The sequence below is a fragment of the Megalobrama amblycephala genome, linkage group LG18, assembly GCF_018812025.1.
Source record: "Megalobrama amblycephala isolate DHTTF-2021 linkage group LG18, ASM1881202v1, whole genome shotgun sequence".
In the NCBI taxonomy this organism is placed as follows: domain Eukaryota; kingdom Metazoa; phylum Chordata; class Actinopteri; order Cypriniformes; family Xenocyprididae; genus Megalobrama; species Megalobrama amblycephala.
Window position 1 is genome coordinate 6836890 of NC_063061.1, and position 25109 is coordinate 6861998.

At 39.4% G+C, this 25109-nt stretch overlaps 1 protein-coding gene across 1 annotated transcript; it reads left to right on the plus strand.

The window, feature by feature from the left end:
• Positions 1 to 20528: 20528 nt before the first annotated feature.
• On the plus strand, positions 20529 to 23272 carry LOC125253312 (uncharacterized PE-PGRS family protein PE_PGRS20-like). Its single transcript, XM_048167235.1, has 2 exons — positions 20529 to 22262; positions 23243 to 23272. Exons 1-2 carry the CDS (start codon positions 20529 to 20531, stop codon positions 23270 to 23272), a joined length of 1764 nt encoding a protein of 587 aa, XP_048023192.1.
• The last annotated feature ends 1837 nt before the right edge of the window (positions 23273 to 25109 follow it).

The window sequence follows — 25109 nt, forward strand, 5'->3', positions numbered from 1 at the left end:
AAGCCGTTGGAGGTAGTGTGATGCTTTGGGCAATGTTCTGCTGGGAAACCTTGGGTCCTGCCATCTATGTGGATGTTACTTTGACACGTACCACCTACCTAAGCATTGTTGCAGACCACGTACACCCTTTCATGGAAACGGTATTCCCTGGTGGCTGTGCAGTACAATTGCAACATAAAAGTTAATTATTTAATTTAGGAAAAGAACAAGTCTCACTTAATATTTTTTTCACAAAGTACATATGGGTCTCTAGACATTCCTCTTTTAGGAAGAGGGTCCCTGGGGTCGCCACCATTATATTAGAGAGTACATGATATCAAAAAGTTTTAAAACTCCTTGCATAGACTACTGATCAGCTGACCAATTATGTTTTATTGAAAAACTACTATATGGAATATTGTTGTTTTTTGTTGGACTTTATGTAAACACATTTATGTTTGCGTAATAAATTATACTTTGTGTCTGGAAGGAAACAGTTTTATTAAAGGAGCTCAGTGGGGATAAACCACTTTAAAGTGTAATTTACTGGAATCTCACCTCAGCATGCTGAGGCAGTGAACTGCATCAGAATCAATTTCCAAGTTTTGACTCACTGAGGCAAATGAGTCTCTAGTGCAAAGCCCAATTCAGAATGTGAATGTATTCAGAAATGGAGGAAAGTTTTGTGCTGAACTCCAAGACAAACATGGAGGTTGGGGAAAAGTAGGCCATTATAATAACTGAGCACCAGATGGTGTAGACATAAATCAAACCACTTAAATAGGAATGTAAATAGAGACAAGAAGGGTGACACGTAAAGGCCAACAGAAAATAGAGTTGATTTGTGTGTAGGTACCAGGTTATAGCTCACCATAAATACAACATGAACCAAAATATACTACTTTAATTGGAAGTCCAAAAAGGGGGGGAAGAAAAAAAAGATATACATTTTACATATACATTTTACTTGTAGTTTTTATATATATATATAAAATATGTAAAGAAATCCATATGAATCGAGTGATTTAATTCAGGTCTTCTGAACAGACATATTTGCTTTATATGACGAATATATTTAATTAAATTTTATTCACATATAAACTGATAAATTGATCAGGGTACATACAGAATGGACAGAAATCTCTCAGATTTCATTAATATATGTGGTCAGAATTATTGGCACCCTTGGTAAATATGCATTGTTTATACTTTTGATCTTTAATTCATAGAATTAGCAAAAATCGAACCTTTCATTGAAGAAAAAGAATTGAAAGTGGGTGGAAAATCACATTATGAAATAAATGTTTTTCTCCAAAACACTATGCTACAACAGCTCTCTATGTCAAAACATAACAGCAAAGTACAGTGAGAAGTGCCTGGTTCCCACAGTAAAGTTCAGTGGTATTAAAGCTCTTATATAGGGATGTATGAGTGCTGAAGGTGTGAGGGAGTTGTGCTTTATCAATGCTGTCATGAATTCACACACCACTGTGTAATTTAATGCACAAACTTGAAACAGAAGATGTTACCCTTTCCTCATTCCCTGCATTGATGGGAATTTTTTTCAACATGAAAATGAGGATATGCATTCTCCCAAGGTGAAAAACCTTCTGTATTGCACTCAATCTTAACACTCTTGAGCGTCTGTGGGGGATTCTGCAGAGATGAGTTGAGCAACACTCCCCATTAAAGATCAGGGCATTTAAGGAGCTCATCATCCAGGAGTTAAACAGGACAGATGTGACAATTTGTCATGAACATGTACAATCCGTGCCAAGAGGGGTCAGAGCAGCATATTCAAAATTATAGAGGACATACTAAGAACTAGAATATTATACATTTGTTGAACTAAATCTAGGGTGTACTCATTTCTGCAATCCTTAATTGAAACAAAATTGGCTAATTTACTTATTTTATGGCTATTAATGACATATATTTCTCAGTTTTTATTATGGATATGTTTAATACATTTTAGTTTTGCCATCTTTCCATGAATTGTATAAGTGGTCATAAAGAAAATACATCTTTTGTATTTGTTCAGAGGGGGTGTACTCATTTATGCTGTGCACTGTATATTTGTGTTTCAAAGACGAATGAAAGTCTTTATGAGTTTGGAACGACACAAGGGTGAGTAATTGATGAAAGAATCTTCAGTTTTGGGTGTACTATCCCTTTAAACTAATGTACTTACACACACACACACACACACACACACGTTCGTTTTTGTGAACTGTGGGGACACTCCATAGGCGTAATGGTTTTTATACTGTACAAACCGTATTTTCTATCCCCCTACACTACCACTACCCCTAAACCTAACCATCACAGGAAACTGCACATTTTTACTTTCTCACAAAAACTCATTCTGTTTGATTTATAAGCCTTTTGAAAAGTGGGGACATGGGGTAATGTCCTCATAAGTCACCTCTTTTTGTAATACCTATGTCATACCCATGTCATTATACACATTTGTGTCCTGATATGTCACAAAAAGTGCGCACACACCTACACACACACACACACACACACACACTTCTATTTATTCTCTGCATTTCTCCTCTTGCTTCCTAATGTAGAAATACTGATTGTACAAATATTGATGGCTCTTTGACAGACTTCTTGTGTGTGTGTTTTTTTTTTTTTTTTTTTTTTTTTGTAAGTCACTTTGGATAAAAGAATCTGCTAAATGTGTGTGTGTGTGTGTGTGTGTGTGTGTGTGTGTGTGTGTGTGTGTGTGTGTGTGTGTGTGTGTGTGTGTGTGTGTGTGTGTGTGTGTGCGCCCCACAATGTAAATTAATTAATAAAAATACTAAATGCGCGTGGTTAGGTTTAGGGTTAGGGGTAGGGTAGGGGATAGGAAGTACGTGTGTGCGTGTGCGTGTGTCATCATGTTATGTCAAGATGATGGAGCAGTTACATATTCTGTATGTCTAAGAATATTTTAGTCATTAAGTTTGCTAGAGTACTGTATGTCTGCTAAAGCATCCAGCACTCGTCAACTCACCACTCATCCGAGAAGCTAGCAATTCTAATATCCCATCATTTGCCTCATAAGCTGTCAGTTGTATAATGTTTTACACAAATATGCAGCAATTCTAATATCCCATCATTTGAGGTTTGAGCTTTCCTTTGCAACTCTGAGGAAAGCTTATCTAAATCAATGGATATCTTGTACTTTAAAGTCTGAGAACAGAACAAGTACTGTACGATTGAAACAGTATTTCCAAAATGTTTAAGAACTGCCCTTGGCAGGAATATGAGAACATTGTTTATGGTAAATGTCCACTAGGATCAGGTGAGTGTATACCATTAATCTTTGCTTTGGCAATCAGTCTTAAAGCAAAAGCACCACTTGGGAGCATTTAACATCTAGTCTGCTTTATGTCAGGATATTGGTTTGTCTCTAAATATAGACCTTGTACTTGTGGTAGGCCTATTGGCTCAATTTACACGTCTTACGGTCAGACAAAAATATGGTAATCAGCAGCAGCTCAACCATGTTTTGATTGACACTCAAGAACCAATTAGGTTTGTTCTCACGTGTCAGCAGGGTAAAGCTATCCACATTTCAAATTGACTTACAGTACAGTCCAAAAGTTTGGAACCACTAAGATTTTTAATGTTTTTAAAAGAAGTTTCGTCTGCTCACCAAGGCTACATTTATTTAATTAAAAATACAGTAAAAAACAGTAATATTGTGAAATATTATTACAATTTAAAATAACTGTTTTCTATTTGAATATATTTGACAAAGTAATTTATTCCTGTGATGCAAAGCTGAATTTTCAGCATCATTACTCCAGTCTTCAGTGTCACATGATCCTTCAGAAATCATTCTAATATGCTGATCTGCTGCTCAAGAAACATTTAATGTGTACAATTGTACAAAATATTTGTGTACAGTATTTTTTTTCAGGATTATTTGATGAATAGAAAGTTCAAAAGAACAGTGTTTATCTGAAATCTAATCTTTTGTAATATTATAAATGTCTTTACTGCCACTTTTGATTGATTTAATGCATCCTTGCTGAATAAAAGTATTCATTTCTTTAATTTCTTTTCAAAAAAATAAAAATAAAAATTCTTACTGACCCCAAACTTTTGAACGGTAGTGTATAATGCTACAGAAGCTTTGTATTTCAGATAAATGCTGTTCTTTTGAACTTTCTATTCATCAAGGAATCCTGAAAAAAAAAGTGCACAACTGTTTTCAACATCGAAAATAATCATAAATGTTTATTGAGCAGCAAATCAGCATATTAGAATGATTTCTGAAGGATCATGTGACGCTGAAGACTGGAGTAACGATGCTGAAAATTCAGCTTTGCATCACAGGAATAAATTACTTTGTCAAATATATTTAAATAGTACACAGTTATTTTAAATTGTAATAATATTTCACAATATTACTGTTTTTTTCTGTATTTTTAATTAAATAAATAGTGAGCAGACGAAACTTCTTTTAAAAACATTAAAAATCTTAGTGGTTCCAAACTTTTGGACTGTACTGTATATAATGCAATGAGAGAGAGACATGAGCACAAGTTTATTTGTATAGTGCATTTCCTATATGCCAGTATTATCAGTTTTACTTTAAATTAATTTGTTGGGGCTTGGCATTTATAATAAATGTTGTTTATGCCATATGCCACTATAATTTACAGTGCCTATAGAAAATCATCATACCCCTTTGAAATACTTTATTTGTCGTACAGCCTGAAATAATAATAAAAAAAAGCAAACACAGCACACCACCCAAAACACACCATATCTACTGTGAAGCATGGTGGTGGCAGCATTACATTGTGGAGGTGTTTCTCTTCAGCGGGGACTGGGCAATTGGTCAGGATTGAAGAGAAAATGGATGCTGCCAAGTACATCCAAATTCTTGATGAAAGCCTGCATCCCTCTGCTAGACATCTGAAGATGGGCAGATCATTTACCTTCCAACGCGACAATGATCCTAAACATACCGCCGATAGAGTTGTCAAAAGTACTGACTTCGGTACTGAAATTTTAAAAACGTGATGCTTTGAGCTCTGTTGAGCTGATTCATAAACACCTCTGACTGGCCATTTTGTTGACACGCTTACCGAATATGTATGTGATTGGCTACAATGATCAAAACACACAGCAGCATTTAAAAGCACACAGACGTGTTTGAATTTGAAAGCGGGAGCGTTGGAAAGCAGGCGTCTATCAGTGGACTGGTCCACAATAGACGCCTGCTTTCAAACACTACCGTATGTATATGTGTAAGTGCTTGATGAAGAGCTTCAGTGATAATTATTTACAATGTTTTTACAGTGTTGATCATTGAAGCCACTCACAGACATATCAGATGAGCACGTCAACAAAATGGCCAAGGAGGTGTTTACAAATCCAGCTCAACAGTGCTCAATGAGTCACATTTTTTAAAATTTCAGTACCGACGAGGTACAGAAGTTGGTACTTTTGACAAATCTAATACCATCAAAAGAACAATGCAATGGCATAAGGATAGGAAGGTGAATATCCTTGAATGGCCAAGACAAAGCCCTGACTTAAATCCAAATCTGTGGATGGACTTGAATCTGTGGATGGACTTCCATTGCCGCTCACCCCAGAAACTGACTGAACTTGAGCAATTCTGCAAGGAAGAATGGGCAAATATTCTAGGTGTGCAAAGCTAGTACAGACATATCCAAAGAGATTAATGGCTGTAATAAAAAGAAATTGTGGCTTTATTAAGTATTAAATCAGGGGACAGATGACTTTTCCAACCCTTCAAAGGTTATGCCAATTTTATAGACACTGTATTTACTCCCTGTTCTGTTCAGTCCCTTGTCAGTTCTTGTCCTTTGAGTTAAAAGTGTCAGCGTTTATTCCCTTGTATATATGTAACCCCTCTACCCAGGTCCTACTTGCCCCACTGTGCACGGGTCTCGAACCTGAGTCTCTGGCATGGGAGTTGGACACTCTAACGTGGCTAAAGGCTGCAACCTCTAGCGTCAGTCGCTAGAGCATCTCTTGAGTGAGGTTTACTTGCATAGCAACTACTAGCTGGCCACCATTGCATATATGCTCCGTGTTGATTAAAAGTATCTTGATTGATTATCTGCATCATGCATCTCCTCAAATGTAGGGTACACAATTTTCAGAGTGGCTAGCAATAGCAAGCTAGCTTTGAAAGCATAAGATCCCACCCTCCCTTCAAAGCACTCTCCGAAGTCATGCCTCCTTCAAAACAGGAGTCGTGAACGCACACAGCAGAGTCTACAAAGCATCACAAGACAAGAGACGGCATTAAATTACCTCATGTCTCAAAGCAGACAACATAACAATATTAATGACTGTAAACAGAGCTTACTTGTACCAACCGACTGCTGCAGATTAATTTTGGTGTTGATAGTGTTGACACTGAAACGCATAAATTCAAGTCATGAACCACTCCATAATGTCTCACAAATTACAATAGTTATGGTGTGATTGTACTTGAAAGCCTGAAAACGTTGATTGCTTAGATTTTCAATGGATGGACAAAGATTATGAGAGAACATTAAAAACATCTTAATTTGTGTTCTGAAGATGAATAAAATGAAAATAAAGATGAATTTTAGGTTTGGAATGAGTAAATGATGAAAGGATTTTCATTTTGGGTTAAATATTACTTTAAGCACCAGATTTTCTTTCTTCTTTTTTAACACAATGTTGAGTCCCAGCTGATGAAAAGCCACCCCACAGCATGATGCTTCCTTCAACAAACATCACTGTAGATATGCTGTTTTAAGGTTTGTGAACATTGTTGGACCATGGCTTTGAATTTTAGCTAAAAAGAAACTGGGAGACTGTTGCTGGGTTACTAGTCATTGACAAAGACCAGGCATGCCTACACATTCTTCTATTGTGTAATACCATGTATCGTGCCACATTCCCATACACATCATTATAATATAGAGCTGTTGATGCCTGGTACATCTTCACCCAATTTTATCCCATCTATGAACTCTATGCCGCTTATTTAAAGTCTTTTTGTAGAATATGTGGCTATTTTCTAGGTAGTGTTTGCTTAGGATGTAACTTCTAATGTAACAATACCAATAGTAACCACTGCGACACATTCATAGGCCCCGTCCACATGGAGATGCGTTTTTGTGAATTACGCATTAATTTTGTATCGGATAGGCAAGGTGAAACTGCTATTTTTTTTAAACCGGGGCCGAGAGTGGATAAATCTGAAAATGCCGTTTTTGCGTTTTCGTGTGTACAGCCTATCAGTATATTTTGTGAAACGATGATGTCATCACCCCACGTGTCGACCCTAGTCAGACACGGCTAACAGCATAAAACAGCAACAACAACAACAATAGCAGACTCTAGATGCTTGTCTTCGTGCTGCAGAATCTACTGAGCCAAAATAAAGTGTTATTTCTAAGCTTTACTATAGTTTGTATACAGCGCAGAAGGTTTATGCGCATGCTCTAAGTCTTATTCACTGCTTTAAGTGTATCTCTGTGGCAGAATTACAACACCACATACTGGCATGTATACTACATCGTTTTGAGTCATTACAGTGGTTTCGTGTGGACGTAGATATTTCTTGAGATGAGAAAAAAAAAGATCGGATAGGGCAAGCTCCGGCTTTGTGTGGATGTAGCCTTAATTTTCACAGATATCCTTTAGATTTTCAGTCTGAATAATAATGATCATTTAACTGTTGCACTTTTTTACTCTGGAAAATAATTTTAATAATTCACAGGTAGGGGAATCATTTCTTTTATCTCTGTAAGCAGCCCTTGAAACACAGGGACTGAATACTAAAATTATATAATTTAAGAAAATTATCATAAAATTATGATCATATTTTAAATAATTTCAGCTTTGGTGCTTAGAAATGTATTAAAATGAGAATTAGTTAAAAGAGCTGTAAGCTTTTTTGGTTGCACTTACACATACACAAGAAAGAACTAAGTAATATAAGCTAACTTCTTGGATTTAATATTCAATTAAATTTAATTCATGTTTATTTGTAAATTGTTTTTCACAATACATATAATTTCAAAGGAGTGTTAAAGAAAATGCATGTTTGTTTCAATGTTTCAGTTAAGTATCATCCTGTATCAGTCAGAAATGTCCATACAGCAATAATTTAGAATGAAAAATAAGCACACTTTAGTATAAAAAGAGTACTTATGGAAATAATATACTTCAAAGGAATACTAGTGTCACACATGGGTGTATTGAATGCACACAACAATGGAATAGATGATCAAGATTTTAGTCTTTATTAATATTCACTTTCTAAAACTCAGAAGATAACAGAAATACAACCACTTAACATCACCGATAACAGACAATCAAACTAGGGAAACTCAGGACTTACACAGAGAACGTAATCAAAAGAGAAACAGAACAGGTCCATGGAATCAGGACGAAACTATGGAAACTAACTAGTAACTAAAGAGGATGGGAACAGAGCAAACCGAGTGAAAATGAAACTAAAACATACTAAAACATGTGACAGTGCACAGTCCTGGAGGCAGAGATGGAGCTGCAGCATTGAGCGTCCGAGGTGGAGCTAGGGTGCCTGAGGCGGAGCGGGTGGGACTGAGGGCCAAGGTGGAGCCGGAGAAATGGCAGAGCCAAAGGGGTGGAGAGACAGAGTGTAGTGGACGGCTCAAAAGTCCATGGTGCTGGCAGGGTGACGTCTGACCAAGACAGAGCAGGAGGGATGAGGGAGCCTGGTGTAGCGATGAAACTGGCTGAGTTTGGAAGAGGAAGCAGGACAGGGAAGCTGAGTGGGATATTCAGGAGACTTCAGAGGGGATGAGAGAAACAGGAAATTATCCTCTTCCAAATCAAAATAATTCCCAGAGGCCAGGCACATACACAGCGGTGAGGGTGTGGATGGGGTTTCCCTCCATGCATCTGTACATATTCATTGAGCGTTACCTCACACATTATAAGTAAAGGGGATTGGAACAGTCATTTCAAATACAGTCAATTAATCTGCTAGACAGACAAACTATAAATGAGCATTATATGATAGCATGCACTTAAGCTTAAACATCCTCTAAAGAAGTTGGCTGTCACACTGGTTGAATCTAACACGAAGGTGTCAGGAAAACACTTAAATAATCCTCAATTCAACAAGAATAAAGATGTTAACCACACTTAAGATACGACAATAACCAACAAGGAAGAACAAAACAGGGAGTACTTATACACAGAGTTAACAAGGGAAACTGATTGACAGCTGAATGTAATCAGTAACCAAGGAGACAAACTAGGAAACAATCAAGGCTAGGTCATCGACAACACAACTGACAAGTAAGCATGTCTCAGGTAAGGTTTGTCACTTGTTGGGGCTCTGGAGGAGGGCACAGAACAGGCAGAGGTAAGGGAAGCAGGGATGAAGACTGAGGAGGAGCCCAGGGTGGAGACAGGAGCAGAAGGATCCAGATGGTGACCCAGCTACAGACGGTGATACAGCTAGGATGATGCCCCATTGCGTCAAGGGAGGCAGGAGCCATGGTGGAGATTTCCTCGAAGGGGAAGGGTGAAGCCAAACAGTGCTGTAGGGGTGGAGAGATGAAGCACAGCGGATGGTTCGCAAGTCCGTGGGAGCATGTGAGGCGACGTCTCACCTAGGTGGAGCTGGCAGTTTGAGGGAGCCTGGTGGAGCCATAAGGCTAATGGTCCCAGGTGGAGCTGAGGGAGGGAGGAGCCAAGGTGGAGGAGTCTGGACGACGGGCCGAGGTGGAGTGACAGGATCAGCAGGTGGAGATGGAGCTTGGGGATCCCTTCATCCAGGAGGAGCTGGATGCTGTAAGGCCCGAGGTGGATTCACGCCACAGAGGGGTGGTAGAGGAGGAGGAACCGAGGGGCTAATGGGAGACAGCGGCGACCGGGCAGAGGAACTGGCTAGAATTTGAAGAGTAAATGGGAGAGGGAGGCTGGGAGGGAGGTGCAGGCGACATGGGGTTGGGCGGAACCAGCTGAGAAACAGGAGACTCAGGGCTGAGCAGATCCAGTGGGGAAACAGGAGACTCAGGGATGGGGGGAAAGCAGCAGGGGTGGGAAGAACAGGGAAACATCCTCTTCAAACCAACAAAAAATAGTGTCCAGCAGCAACTCACCCTTTGTGGCGGAAGTGTGGGCAGGGATCCTATCCATTCCCTTGTACCCGATGAGCATTCCCACAGCGATGCATGGTGTTGCTGGCTCATACACCTGTTCAGATATTTCGTCGCGGGCAGTATACCTACTATGGGTCGCTGACATAACCTACTATGTTTGCTAGGATATTAGCCAAGGTGAGCATGTTGACATAATTTTGTGTGAATTTGTCCCTTCAAGTGCAAGACTTGAAAGAGAACTCAATATTTGTGCACTGTCTGAGGTGCTATCAACGGCCAGGTAATAACGCCGAAAATTACTGGTCACGTTTGAGCATACGTCACTTGTGACTGTTTTGTCCAGGTGAGGCACAGCTGGTGAGTCCATGTTTTAAATTGTTAAATATAATCAATATTAAGGTCCTGTATTCTGTAATAGTCTGGCTGTATAGATCACAGGAGATTTAGAGGAATAAACTTTAGTCTTTAATGATAAATCCAAAGGGAAACTCAGGAGAAAACAACCAAAATGACATTGATGATTTGGTTGTGCTGTGAGTATTTGCAACACATGTGCTGTCAAACTGATGAAGATGTTTTCTTAATTTGCTGGTGTTTTTTCTGCATGTGTTTTCTTCAGTTGCACGTGTTGAGCTCTCTCAGCCACCATAAAATAGGCTCTAACAAACAGCAGTAAATTAAAAGATTAACAATGACAGCAAAAACAGCATAAATAAAGTCAGCAAACTATTTCAAACACATTATTTTAAATCAGTAACCACATAATTTATGCATGCTGCAATGCACATTGGGAACTGTCAATTCCTTAACAATCAGCAACTTTGTTCACTGAAAATGTTTCTCCAGATGACTCTGTTGAGACAACACTTCTAGAAATATTGCCGCTCTTAGTATCTGTGACTCAAAGAGCCCCTATATGCTGGATCAAATGGAATTGCTTTTTTATATTGAGGATTTTGAACTGCCACAGAGAGCCCGTTTCAGTCCGCTCAGAAAGATTTTCTGCTTCCTCGTCAAAATGAACCACAAAGAGGATCTGTTTATTACACATTTACCCATTTCATGTTTATTTATCTAAGTGCCAGAGCCTCTAGAGGGCTGGAACAAAAAAAGCTAATTTGTTAACATCACAGCGACTTTATCAATCTCATTAGGCCAGAAGGCCAAAAGCAATAAAGAGACATGATCGCTGAGCAAAAAGTGGCCCAAAAGCAATTATGACTGAACCTTCAGTGTCGCCCTGCTCTGTTTGAGACCCTATAGCCTTATGGAGTCCAACTATAGTACAAACAAGTACATGTTTGTGTGTGTGTGTGTGTGTGTGGGTGTGTACTCTCCTGTTATAATGACTATTGCTGGTCTCCAAAAACGGTTTTGGAGTGAAAATTCATGCTGGTTTAAGCCGGACTTTTCAGCAGAGTCTACACACGGCTTCTGCACCACACTACTACATAATGAATGAATTCGCTTTAAGTTTTTGAGTGCATGTGTGTGTGTCACGTATGTGCACGTGTGTGATATCGATTATGCAGTATGTCTAGGCAAGAATTGTGCATCACACCACAGTGAGGTCTCCCTCCAGGACCTCCCTCTGGGTCAAAAGTGCTGCAGCCAAGTTTCATCTCATTATAATTCCGCCATGCTTGCACCTGCCTTAACACTTTCAATTAGGAAGGCTTAAGTCACAGAGCTCCAACACTGACCTTATGCTTACAGTACAAACACATTACAATGCTGATGACTCACCAAGTTTGTTTATACATTCTGCATTTTAAAACTGTATTTAGTGCTCTAATTATACTAACCTGAGGACAGACCCCTACTGACACCTTCACGACACTGTACTTAAATATGGAAAATGAATTTATTTGGGTAATTATGATCTCAACTGGCTTGGCCATGGGATCCACATTTTCCCATGGTCATTAAGCAGCAACCCAAATTTTTAGGAAAACTGAACAAAGCAAATTTATTTGTATAAATTGGTTAACATACACAAGTACCCAAGTACATCTCACTTTACTTAACATACACATACATAAGCTGTGTTGGAGTTACTAAGCAATTAAAGAAATGTAATTATTTTTCCCTTGAAAAAGTAAAATAAAATATTACTCTTAATTTTTCTGTAATTTAATTATTGATGCGAATGCATTAATACTGTTGAAGCGGCAGTGGATTCCAGAACCCCTTCACTGTACAGAACAATTCTACATAAAACAATAATGGGTTTAACATCACAATTTAACATCTAATGTTAAAATAAAGCAATAAGCCATGGTTTACAGTGAATTTATAACAGTGAAGGGGTGTTGTTAGGCATGACACAGAGCAGGGAAAAAATGAAAAAGAAAAAAAAAACCTTAGCTGTTATAAATTCACTGTAATCCACGGCTTCACAGGGCTTATGGTTTTTATAAAACGGTTACCATACAATACAAATATTAAAGCTAAAAAAATATGTATCAATGCAAATATCAATGTAACTTTCATGAAGTAAAATCATTAAAAGGCTTCCTTCTGCTGGAAAAATAGTCCCTGACAGTGAACAGTAACAGAAGTTACATTTATTATGCCATTAGATGGCAGCAAAGATTGTCTTTATGAGCGAGTCACTCAGTCGCAAAGACTTTTATATTGAAACTTGTTGTGAACACGGAACAAGATGCAAATGACAACTGCTTTGACTAGCGCCATCAGTGGTGCAGCGATACTTATGTAATGCAGTCAGCTGTATGTTATAGGGAATTTTACAACAACTTTGAACATGGCTCAACCAATCAGAATCAAGGGCCAGATCTATCCGTTTTATAATGTATGTTTATTAAATGGATAGTTCCGGCCCTTGATTCTGATTGGTTGAGCCGCATTCGAAGCAGTTGTAAATTACTCTACAAACATACACCTGTGACCTCATTACATCAGTATTACTCCACCACTGTGTCTGCGTTGCTGCAATTCTATGTATTGTGTATTTCACAAAAAGTAACTGTTGTTTATTATTTATAAAATGGGTAGCTCCAGATTGCATTTTTTATTCCAATAAAACACGGCTTACTGCTTCACCCGGTTCTGTGTATGCCAACACACTGAATGTTTAAAAAAAAAAAAAAAAGTTTAATGAACCATTTAATGAAAATCGCAACATGGGCTCAGGAATACTTCCGCATCAAAACCTTACTCTGATGGTATGGGGTTGCATGAGTGCGTGTGGGATGGCAGCTTACACATCTGGAAAGGCACCATCAATGTAGAATCCAAGTTCTAAACAACATATGCTCCCATCCAGATCCTCTTTCAGGGAAGACCTTGCATTTTCCAACATGAAATGCCAGCCACATACTGCCTTACAACATCATGCTGCAGAAGAAGGATCTGGGTACAGATCTCCAGATTCACCCATAGAAAACATTTGGCGCATCATAAAGAGGAAGATGTGATAAAGAAGACCTAAGACAGTTGAGCAACTAGAAGCCTGTATTAGACAAAAACTTGAGCAACTTGTCTCCTCAGTCCCCAGACGTTTGCAGACTGTTATAAAAAGAAGAGGGGATGCCACAAAGTGGTAAACATGACCTTGTCCCAACTTTTTTGAGATGTGTTGATGCCATGAAATTTAAAATCTACTTATTTTTCCCTTAAAATTATATATTTTCTCAGTTTAAACATTTGATATGTCATCTATGTTGTATTCTGAATAAAATATTGAAATTTGAAACTTCCATATCATTGCATTCTGTTTTTATTCACAATTTGTACAGTGTCCCAACTTTTTTGGAATCGGGTTTGTACTTTGGTCAGTTCAAGAATAATTTATGCAATTTTTTAATTTTATATTACTTGAAAGAATAAAAAAATATTGCAGTTTCATGTCTATCTCCTTCTATGGAGGCTTGTTTCCACCAAAGGATAAAAAGTTTAAAAGATAATTGCGACTTTTTTCTTAACTTACCTTAAGACCATTCTGCCTTTTTTCCTCGTTATTCTGAGTTTATATCTCGCAATTCTGACTTCTTTTCACAGAATTTAAAAAGATATAAACTCTCAAATCTGAGAAAAAAAAGTAGAATTGTGAGATATAACCTAACTAAGAAAAAAAGTCAGAATTGTGAGATAAGTTGCAATTACCGTTTTAATGTTTTATTCACTGGCAGAAACAAGCTTACATAATTCTTGTATTACTCAATTGGTTGAGTTGATATGGGATTTAAGAAGTAATAGCCCAAGTAATCCAATACTTTTTAGAGTGTGTAATTAGTACGGTAATTACACTGCTGAAGATGTAATTAGTAGCTAGTAATTAAGTACATTTTTAGAGTATCTTACCCAACACTGATTGCAGGAACATGACTAATAATGATGAATAAACAGTATTATAAGGCAATTAAATAAACTAGGTTTGTTAATACAGTAAAATTAGTAGCCTAAATGATATGAGCCATCACCACAATTATCAAAAATACAGAATTGGTGGTATTTTGAGTTAAGGTCACAGAAACTACAGTTGCCAAGGTAAATACACAATACTAACATCAACTGTTAAAAAAACATTTGGATACTAATGCAAATCCTTCCCAGCTAAGACACAACGTACCAGTTATATAATTTACTGGTGTTTTTTTTTTTTTTTTTTGGTAATTTAATGACTTGCTAATTGATAACATAACTATGATGTTAAATGCTGGTAACATTAACTGCAAATGTGTGAACTGGCCCTGACAAGTTATGAAAATAATGTTAGAATAATGAACTGACATCATCTTATCTGACAGCAAATATTTAATCAGGACAATACGAGATGAAGGTCAGTGGAACGGAGAAAAAAAAAGCATCTAGAGACGCTTTTAATTAAGCGCTGTGTTTTATGCACTCTGCGATGTGTAAAACATGTCAGTCTAATGCTTTTACTTCCAAAAAACAATGAAATAGAAGTGCAGTAAAATGGAAAAGCACGTTCTGTCTGACAGAAGAACAAAGTCATTGCAGAAGAGTCAACAGCTTTCACACATGTCTTTCAAGTGTTGCATCAGGGGAAAAAAATTGAAGTTTTTTTGTTGTTGTTGTTTGTTTGTTTGTTTGTTTGACTACACAGTACACACTCCGATACCCACTCAAAGCGGTCTTGCGACCCACCGGTTGAGAGACACAGTTGACTCTAGCAAGAGAAAAGCATCAGAGCATCTTCATTTTTAAATAGGTTTTGGTATAAATTAGGGATATTTTTCCTAGATCCTTTGATTCTTTTGAAACAAAAGCATTGCAGTATATACTGCAAGCAGCAATATATAGGCAGAATTTGCCTCCAAACAGTGGGTGGGTGCAGATAATCTGCAGCTGCTGGTGCTTTTCAAAAGAGGAGATCAGAGATTTGCAATATCAATAAGAGTATTCATATCTGTTTTATTATCAGTGCCTGATGCAGCGGCAACAAGCAGCAACTACTAAACAGTGAACTTAACAGTTGTTGGTCATTTTCTGCACAGCCACATGAAATAAAAAGCTGGGGCAGAAAAAACTCTTCAGAATTATCCCTTGGTTAAATTTGAGTAGTGTTTTTAATCATTCGGGACACGAAGTGACATAAAATCACTTGGAATGGAAGTCTTTTCTTCTCTATTGTGAAGTATTTTGAAGTGAAACGGCTTCTTCAACAGCAACAACAAAAAGGGCAGGACTTGATTTTGACAGTGGGGAATTGATTGCATCTTTGGATGGTTGTGGTTTGCGATTGGTGGATCTCGTGTGAGTGACAGTAAACATGTAATCAAAGAAAAGATGTTGCTGCAAGAGGGAGGGGAAGTTATGCAAGGACGCTGTTTGATTTTGACATTGGTGAGGACATAAAAGTAGTCTGCAGAGCAACCCTCCCGCTTATTGTCGACTATTGCCCCAGAAATTTGACTCATGATTATTAATGTGGATTAATAGAATACATTAAAAACTCTTTTTTTTTATGTGTGTGTGTGTGTGTGTGTGTGTGTGTGTGTGTGTGTGTGTGTGGGTGAGAGACAGAGCACACCATCTATAAAAGATTGGAGAAAGTTAGTCAATCTTTTGTAACAATTTACAATAAACAATTTTTCAAAACAGCATTGTTTGCATTCTTTCTTAATTGCACAGACATTCAACAAAGTATGACATACATAAGCCATACATTAAAATTATCCCATGATTTACTCACCCTCAAGCCATCCTAGGTGTATATGACTATCTTCTTTCAGACGAACACAATCCGAGATATATTTAAAAATATTCTTAGTCCTCCTAGGTTTATAACGGTTGTGATGGTAGGCCACATTGTGAAGAAATGCATCCATCCATAAAACAATGAATCCATATGACTCAGGAGGGTTAATAACTGCCTTTTGAAGTGAAGGGATGCATTTTTGTAAGAAAAATATCCATATATATTCAAATAACGAACTTCCAGAGGCGAACGGGCGGAAGAGCAACCTTTGACCTGACACAATGACTCGATGACGCAATGATGCACGTGGAGAAGCAGAGGAGAGAGCAAAACAAAACACCGGTCACGAATAAGAAGTTTAAAATGAGAAATTTTAAAGAGAAATGTCGGAGGATTTCGATACAAGATGAGAGGAGCTTGAGTTTGTTGCCCAGCCGTATTTGTTTGAACTGTGAGAGGCGTCTAAGCATATTATTCTCCTACATCCTGCGTCATACATCGCGTCAGAGGATTACTCATTTGGCGCAAGTCGACTCGCGCATTCTGTGTGTGGTCTTTCGCGGCAAGCTAGTTGTTTGAATATATAAAGTTTTAAATATGGAGATTTTTCTTACAAAAACACATCCCTTCGTTTCAAAAGGCATTTATTAATCCTTGGGAGTCGTATGGATTCTTTTTTTTTATGGATGGATGCATTTTTTCTGTCTTCAGAAAAATGGTGGGTTACCATTCACAACCATTATAAACCTTGAAGGACTAAGGATATTTTTTTTAAATATTTCTCTGACTGTGTTCGTCTGAAAGAAGATAGCCATATACACCTAAGATGGCTTGAGGGTGAGCAAATCATGGAATAATTTTCATTATTGGGTGAACTATCCCTTTAATAAGCATAATACACTGATTAGGCTAATTAATAGACATAAAGGCATTTCATATATATCTGGGAAAAAAAAAAAAAAAAAAAAAAAACTTATTCTTTTCAGCCAGATTTATATGTATAAATTAGTACAAAATAATTCTAAACAACAAAATTATCTTATCTGAAAATTCATAGAATGGTCAAACGGTCTGTGTAATTCAATGGTCACATTCACGTCTCATTATATAGACAATTTTCCAGCAAATCAAACAAACACTTTCAAACAGAATTAAACGTTCACTACAAACATACATTCCAAATGTACAGCTCTCAACATGTGGGCCTCGCGCCATCAGATCTCCAAATAGAGCACTGAGCTCCCGCATCGCAACTAATCACACTTTTAAACATTTCAGTCAACATTTATTGTCTATAACACTGACATTTACACACTATTCACCATCACAGAACATCAACTCAAACTATATTAAAGGTGCCCAAGAATGCTTTTTCACAAGATGTAATATAAGTCTAAGGTGTCTCCTGAATGTGTCTGTGAAGTTTAAGCTCAAAATACCCCATAGATTTTTTTTAATTATTTTTTTTAACTGCCTATTTTGGGGCATCATTAACTATACACTGATTTTTTCAGTCACCGCCCCTTTAAATCGCGTGCCCCCTGCCTCACGAGCTCTCGACTATATTACAGCGCATTTACAAAGTTCACACAGCTAATATAACCCTCAAATGGATCTTTACAAGATGTTTGTCATGCATGCTGTGTGCATACATCGAATCATGCGAGTAAAGTATTTATTTTGATGTTCACATTTGATTCTCTATGAGTTTGAGGCTATGCTCTGTGGCTAAAGCTAACATTACACACTGTTGGAGAGATTTATAAAGAATGAAGTTGTGTTTATGAATTATACAGACTGCAAGTGTTTAAAAATGAAAATAGCGACGGCTCTTGTCTCCGTGAATACAGTAAGAAATGATGGTAACTTTAACCTCATTTAACAGTACATTAGCAACATGCTAACGAAACATTTAGAAAGACAGTTTACAAATATCACTAAAAATATAATGTTATCATGGATCATGTCAGTTATTATTGCTCCATCTGCCATTTTTCGCTGTTGTTCTTGCTTGCTTACCTTGTCTGTGCACAGATCCAGACGTTAATACTGCCTTTCCTTGTCTAATGCTTGAACATGGGCTGGCATATATGCAAATATTGGGGGCGTACATATTAATGATCCCGACTGTTACGTAACAGTCGGTGTTATGTTGAGATCCGCGTGTTTTCCGGAAGTCTTTTAAACAAATGAGATTTACATAAGAAAGAGGAAGCAATGGGGTTTGAAACTCATTGTATGTCTTTTCCATGTACTGAACTCTTGTTATTCAACTATGCCAAGATAAATTCAATTTTTCATTCGAGGGCACCTTTAACAAATAATTAGAAGGCATACCTAAAAAAATGAGAAGATGAATTACTGTCACACTCCTTGAGATCTCCCCCTAGTGTTCAACAAGGCACCACTAATCGATTATTGGGCTAAACTAATTAATCAAAGATTAACCAACACTACTTAAAACTTTGCATTTGATGAACATTTTTAAACAGATTCAAAATAGCCTGAATATGAAATAGGCCTACTTCCATTGTTTTACAAATTTATTCATTCTTTTAAGCATATTTTTATCTATCACTCAAATATATTTCAATCTGTCACACATACACAGAAGCTGAGATCCGTTTATGAGTTTATTGCTGTTTTATGCATTATAAATCAAGACTTCACAACTTAGTAGCATGAAAAACAAACTGGTTATTCAAACTGCATAAATTCTGTACAGAAAGCAAGCAAAGAAAATTCCCCATCACTGAAATGGTCAATGACTTTAGTTGATCAATGAAGTCAGTTGATCAACTCATGATCAATGAAGCTGCCTACACTGCACAATGAATCTCTTACTTACAGTACATTGTATCTGCACTTGTTTATGACGAGAGCAGTCGTGAACATGCAGATCTGAGCGGCGAGTGCAGAATCTCAGTGAGTGTGTGCTGAACCCTAGTGTTTTCGGTGGATTGCTTCTGCACCAGTGACTAATTTACATGGCTTTGATTGGCCATTGCATTTATGTACTCAACAGACACGTCTGTGATTGTCTGTAATGCTCAATGCTGCAAAGAAAAAAAAAAAAAAAAGAAAATCGTTGATGCACACTTTTCATTCATTTTCACATTTCACTTTAATCATGACAGTCAATCAAAATTATAGGGACAATTCAGGGATTTATAGCGTCCCTATGAATTGATGCATATGTGTGCATGGATAAAAAATTGATAATGCAATTTTCACAAAAAAAACAACAACAAAAAAAACAAGAATAGTCCATTTTGGTTTTACGGTGAAATTTAAGTCATATGCTACAGCTTTGTCTGAATTCACTCATTTTTGAACATTTATTCATTACATTGAATACAATTATACAAGTGAACATAAACCATGTATATCAACTGTATCATCACTTGTCTCCCTTGCTGCAGTGGTGTTGGATGGTAATTGTAATCTTATTAAATTTGTGAGTGAGAATATGAATGATCACCTGCAGGCTGATGATTCACACTGATTTTGCAGCTCATTTGCTGTTAAGATTAGCTGCTCTCTGTTACAGCTAGCTTGCATTAATTAATTTTATGTATTTTATGATTTGCTGTTCATTCTGATATTGTGGGAGCATTAGCAGATGTCAGTAGATGAGAACATGCTACTATAAATATTTAAACTGATGCTGTTTTGTTGCCCACATAAACAGAATGCATGACGCCTTTAAATTCCCAAAATGTACTTACCTCTTCTTTAAATGGTACTATAACTGAGTCCACTGAAGGCAAGTCTTTAAGAACCCATGTGCGGTTTTATTCCAGTTCCAACAAGACTTGGCTTGGCTAAATACACAATGACTAATCACCAAACAAGACACACCTGTGCACACTCAACCCAATGAACCAATGACAACATAGGACATATGACAAGGGAGCACATGGCAGGATCACATGAGTACAAGGGAATCACATGACATGGGAAACAAACAATACTAGTGAAAACTTGAAACATGAACAAAACCAAAACTAGACATCCCCCCTCTATGGGCGGCTCCCGACGCCCAACATAAAACTAAAAACTAGACAAAAAGTCCAGGAGAGTGGTAGAATGGAGGTGGTCTTGGGGGAGGGATGGTGGGCCAGGCCCATGCAGGGGAACAGGACAAGGACTAGGGCATTGCAGAGGCAGGCCTGGGTGGTGGAGCATGGGTGGACTTGGCAGGCTAGGACACTTCCAGGGCGGCGCTGGCAGTTCAGGGGACCATGGCGGTGCAGGCAATTCAGGGGACCATGGCATTGCAGGCAGTTCAGGGGGCCATGGCGGGGCAGGCAGTTCAGGGGACCATGGCGGGGCAGGCAGTTCAGGGGGCCATGGTGGGGCAGGCAGTTCAGGGGACCATGGCAGTGCAGGCAGTGCAGGCAGTTCAGGGGACCATGGCAGTGCAGGCAGTTCAGGGGACCATGGCAGTGCAGGCAGTTCAGGGGACCATGGCGGTGCAGGCAGTTCAGGGGACCATGGTGGTGCAGGCAATTCAGGGGACCATGGCGGGGCAGGCAGTTCAGGGGGCCATGGCGGTGCAGGCACTTCAAGGGACCATGGCGGTGCAGGCAGTTCAGGGGACCATGGTGGTGCAGGCAGTTCAGGGGACCATGGTGGGGCAGGCAATTCAGGGGACCATGGTGGGGCAGGCAGTTCAGGGGGCCATGGCGGTGCAGGCAGTTCAGGGGACCATGGTGGTGCAGGCAGTTCAGGGGGCCATGGCGGTGCAGGCAGTTCAGGGGACCATGGTGGTGCAGGCAGTTCAGGGGACCATGGTGGTGGCAGGCAATTCAGGGGACCATGGCGGGGCAGGCAGTTCAAGGGGCCATGGCGGTGCAGGCAGTTCAGGGGACCATGGTGGTGCAGGCAGTTCAGGGGACCATGGTGGTGCAGGCAATTCAGGGGACCATGGTGGGGCAGGCAGTTCAGGGGGCCATGGCGGTGCAGGCAGTTCAGGGGACCATGGCGGTGCAGGCAGTTCAGGGGGCCATGGCGGTGCAGGCAGTTCAGGGGACCATGGTGGTGCAGGCAGTTCAGGGGACCATGGTGGTGCAGGCAATTCAGGGGACCATGGTGGGGCAGGCAGTTCAGGGGGCCATGGCGGTGCAGGCAGTTCAGGGGACCATGGTGGTGCAGGTAGTTCAGGGGGCCATGGCGGTGCAGGCAGTTCAGGGGACCATGGTGGTGCAGGCAGTTCAGGGGACCATGGTGGTGCAGGCAATTCAGGGGACCATGGCGGGGCAGGCAGTTCAGGGGGCCATGGCGATGCAGGCAGTTCAGGGGACCATGGTGGTGCAGGCAGTTCAGGGGACCATGGTGGTGCAGGCAATTCAGGGGACCATGGCGGGGCAGGCAGTTCAGGGGGCCATGGCGGTGCAGGCAGTTCAGGGGACCATGGTGGTGCAGGCAGTTCAGGGGCCATGGCGGTGCAGGCAGTTCAGGGGACCATGGCGGTGCAGGCAGTTCAGGGGACCATGGTGGTGCAGGCAATTCAGGGGACCATGGCGGTGCAGGCAGTTCAGGGGACCATGGCGGGGCAGGCAGTTCAGGTGGCGGTGCAGGCAGTTCAGGGGACCATGGTGGTGCAGGCAGTTCAGGGGACCATGGTGGTGCAGGCAATTCAGGGGACCATGGCGGGGCAGGCAGTTCAGGGGGCCATGGCGGTGCAGGCAGTTCAGGGGACCATGGTGGTGCAGGCAGTTCAGGGGACCATGGTGGTGCAGGCAATTCAGGGGACCATGGTGGGGCAGGCAGTTCAGGGGACCATGGCGGTGCAGGCAGTTCAGGGGACCATGGTGGTGCAGGCAGTTCAGGGGGCCATGGCGGTGCAGGCAGTTCAGGGGACCATGGTGGTGCAGGCAGTTCAGGGGACCATGGTGGTGCAGGCAATTCAGGGGACCATGGCGGTGCAGGCAGTTCAGGGGCAAGAGAGGCGTGGCCTCCATGGCCTTAGCCAGGTACCTAGTCCCCTCCCCACCCCCAAAATTTTCTTGGACAGAGCTATGGGGTCGTGGCCTAGAGCAGGTTCATGGGCTGAGGCAGTCACTGGACACTGGTCGGGGGCTGGAGTCCCCTCTGGATGCTGGTCAGGGGCTGAAGAGGATGCATACATGGCCCAAACACACATTTTGTGTAACTGCATTGTATGTGGTTATATATACTGTATGATTATAAATATGATTTTGTATTTATATATACTTATGTTATATATTTTTAAGTCTCTTATGCTCACCAAGCTGTTCAAATATACAGTAAAAACAGTAATATTATGAAATATTATTACAATTTAAAATAACTGTTTTCTGTTTTAATGTTTAAAAGTAAAAATCATTTATTCTTGTGATCAAAGCTGAATTTTCAGCATCATTACGCCAGTCTTCAGTGTCACATGATCCTACAGAAATCATTCTAATATGCCAGTTTGCTGCTCAGCTATTATCAGTTATATCATTATAGGACTATTATATAAAATAGTTTTTGCTGCTTAATGTTTTGTTTATTAGAATGGTTTCTGAAGGATAGTGTGACATTGAAGACAGGAGTAATGGCTGCTGAAGTTAAATTGTAATAATATTTTACAATATTACTGTTTTTACTGTATTTTTGATCAAATAAATGCAGCCTTGATGAGTATAAGAGGCTTCTTTCAAAAACATTTAAAAACTTTTGACTGGTAGAGTTTAAATGTAGCTTATTGCAAATATCTGAGAATACTGGTGGTTTTGTTGTTTAAATTTGTTCATTGTTCCTTTTGCATTAAATTGTATCTAAAAAAAAAAAAAAAAAAAACTAATTTCCGAGCATGCTGGTTATTATAAGGCATCATATCAATCAGAGAAATTGCTGTGTTCTTTTTCATCTATAAAGCACATCACACTGTGTAACATCTTGACCCAGCCATCTGTGATCTTGTGTCAGCTATGTCTGACTTTCTCAGAGGCACAAGTCCAATAGTGTACAGCTGTGACCATGTCATTCAGTGGTCTGTTATGATCAGCACTGCCTGCGCAGCACAGCGCACTGCAGACAGGGTGTCTCATCAAGTTAATTTCATTAATATTCATAAGAGAACAGTGATATCCATTCATCCCTGTTTAGGATGCGATATTCTAAAGGAACATCTTATAAAGCCCCAGAATGGCAAGCAGAAAGAGGAAAAATGGCATTGTTCATGCTTGAAGTTAAGAAGTGTTCCTTTTAGACCAACATTAGTGGTGCCACACTGCTGTCCTCTGAATGTCCTTGGGTTTCCACATGTGCAACACTGTTTATGTGCTCCTTCAAAGTGACTAATGTGTGTTTGAAGCAGATTTCATTCCTTGACAAGTCAACAGAGTATTTCAGGCTCTGTCGTGGCAGGGGGGTTGGGTTGCTATTTTTCCTGGGTGCTCAGGACAGGATAGAAGTGCATGAGATGAATTAAGAAGCCAGTGGAAGAATCTCCCAATGGACTCTCTACACCCATTTAAACGCTGCAGGAGCGAGTCTGGGAGAGCACATCAGTAGTGTTTTATTCTTAGCTTGTGCGTATTAAGTGCTGTTCGCTAGTGAGTGCAAACAAGGCACAAGAGGAGCATGCTGGGTAAGATGCTATGAAGATGAATGACGTTGATAGGCGTAACAGAGCCTACATGATTAACATCAGGGTTGGAGTCAAGTCTTTTTCAATGATGTCAAAAATGCATAGAAAGATAGAAAGTCAAACAGCATATGTTGCTTATTTACAAGGTTAGAGATTTTAAACATGAACAGGTGCCTCAATTCATGCAGCTTAAGACACTTATATAATCATAGTGAAGTTCTTTTTCATTCTTCGCCTAATGCCCCAATAAAACTATAATCGAAATACGGACTGGTGTGATGCACTGGTGGATCCAGGGGTGGGGCCAGAGGGGCACTGGCCCCAGCTGAAATCTGAAATCTGAAAACCCTGTCACTCATCGCTGATCTACGTAAACAGCGCTCATTCAAAGACATGCATTTATTGAATGGACTGTGCAAGAGCTTAACATAAATGTCTAAAATTAATGTGCACATTTCAGCTGAATGATAAAGTTTGCGCTCTTTAACTTAACGCTGTTGAACCTACTTTACAAACTTCTGCTAAAATAAGAGCGTGCATTTTATCTTTAAAACAGGTGCGAGTGGAAAATGCGTTTGTTAGCCTACTATGGCAATGTTAAGTTCCAAGTGTGTTTTCTTTCAGAATTATTAACAGGTAGAAAAACAGAGGCATTTTGTTTGAAATTAAAGTAAGATAATAACACTCAGGTTACGTAGAGGTGTGTTAAAATGTTTGGTCGAAAATAAATGTATAGTTGTTATAAGTAAATAATTCACTGAAATTTCAGTCAAGACATGAGCCAGAAAGAGAACAAATAGGGCAGTGTCTTACACACTGCAATAAGGATGAAACTGTTAGTGCTTTCACAATAAAATTTCAGATGGTTAGTACCGTTAATTATCATTAAAACTTAATTCAGTTATTGCGGTAATGTATGTTTTAATTCATACTCTAAGCCAGAGGGTGCCCTCACACAGAAAGTACAAGGTAGACTCATAAAAGTTAGATTCATCATCTCATGTATTTTCAAAAGAATTAAATTATTGAGAATGCAATGCTAATTGAAATAGCCTTTATTACAGTAGAATAGGACTACTACAAAATAATGTATATTTTGCCTCAATCTGTAATAAGAAGCCTCATCAGATCTTAAAATTGTAAAAAATAAATAAATAAATAAAATCAGCAACTGTATGCTTAGTAACTATTAATTATCATTTTAGTCTCCACTAAACAAAAA

Coding starts and splice junctions, on each gene's coding strand:
- LOC125253312 (XM_048167235.1), top strand. CDS start 20,529: ATGGCGGTGCAGGCAATTCAGGGGACCATGGCATTGCAGGCAGTTCAG. Junction 22,263..23,242: donor GCCTCCATGGCCTTAGCCAG/GTACCTAGTCCC, acceptor TGACTTTCTCAG/AGGCACAAGTCCAATAGTGT.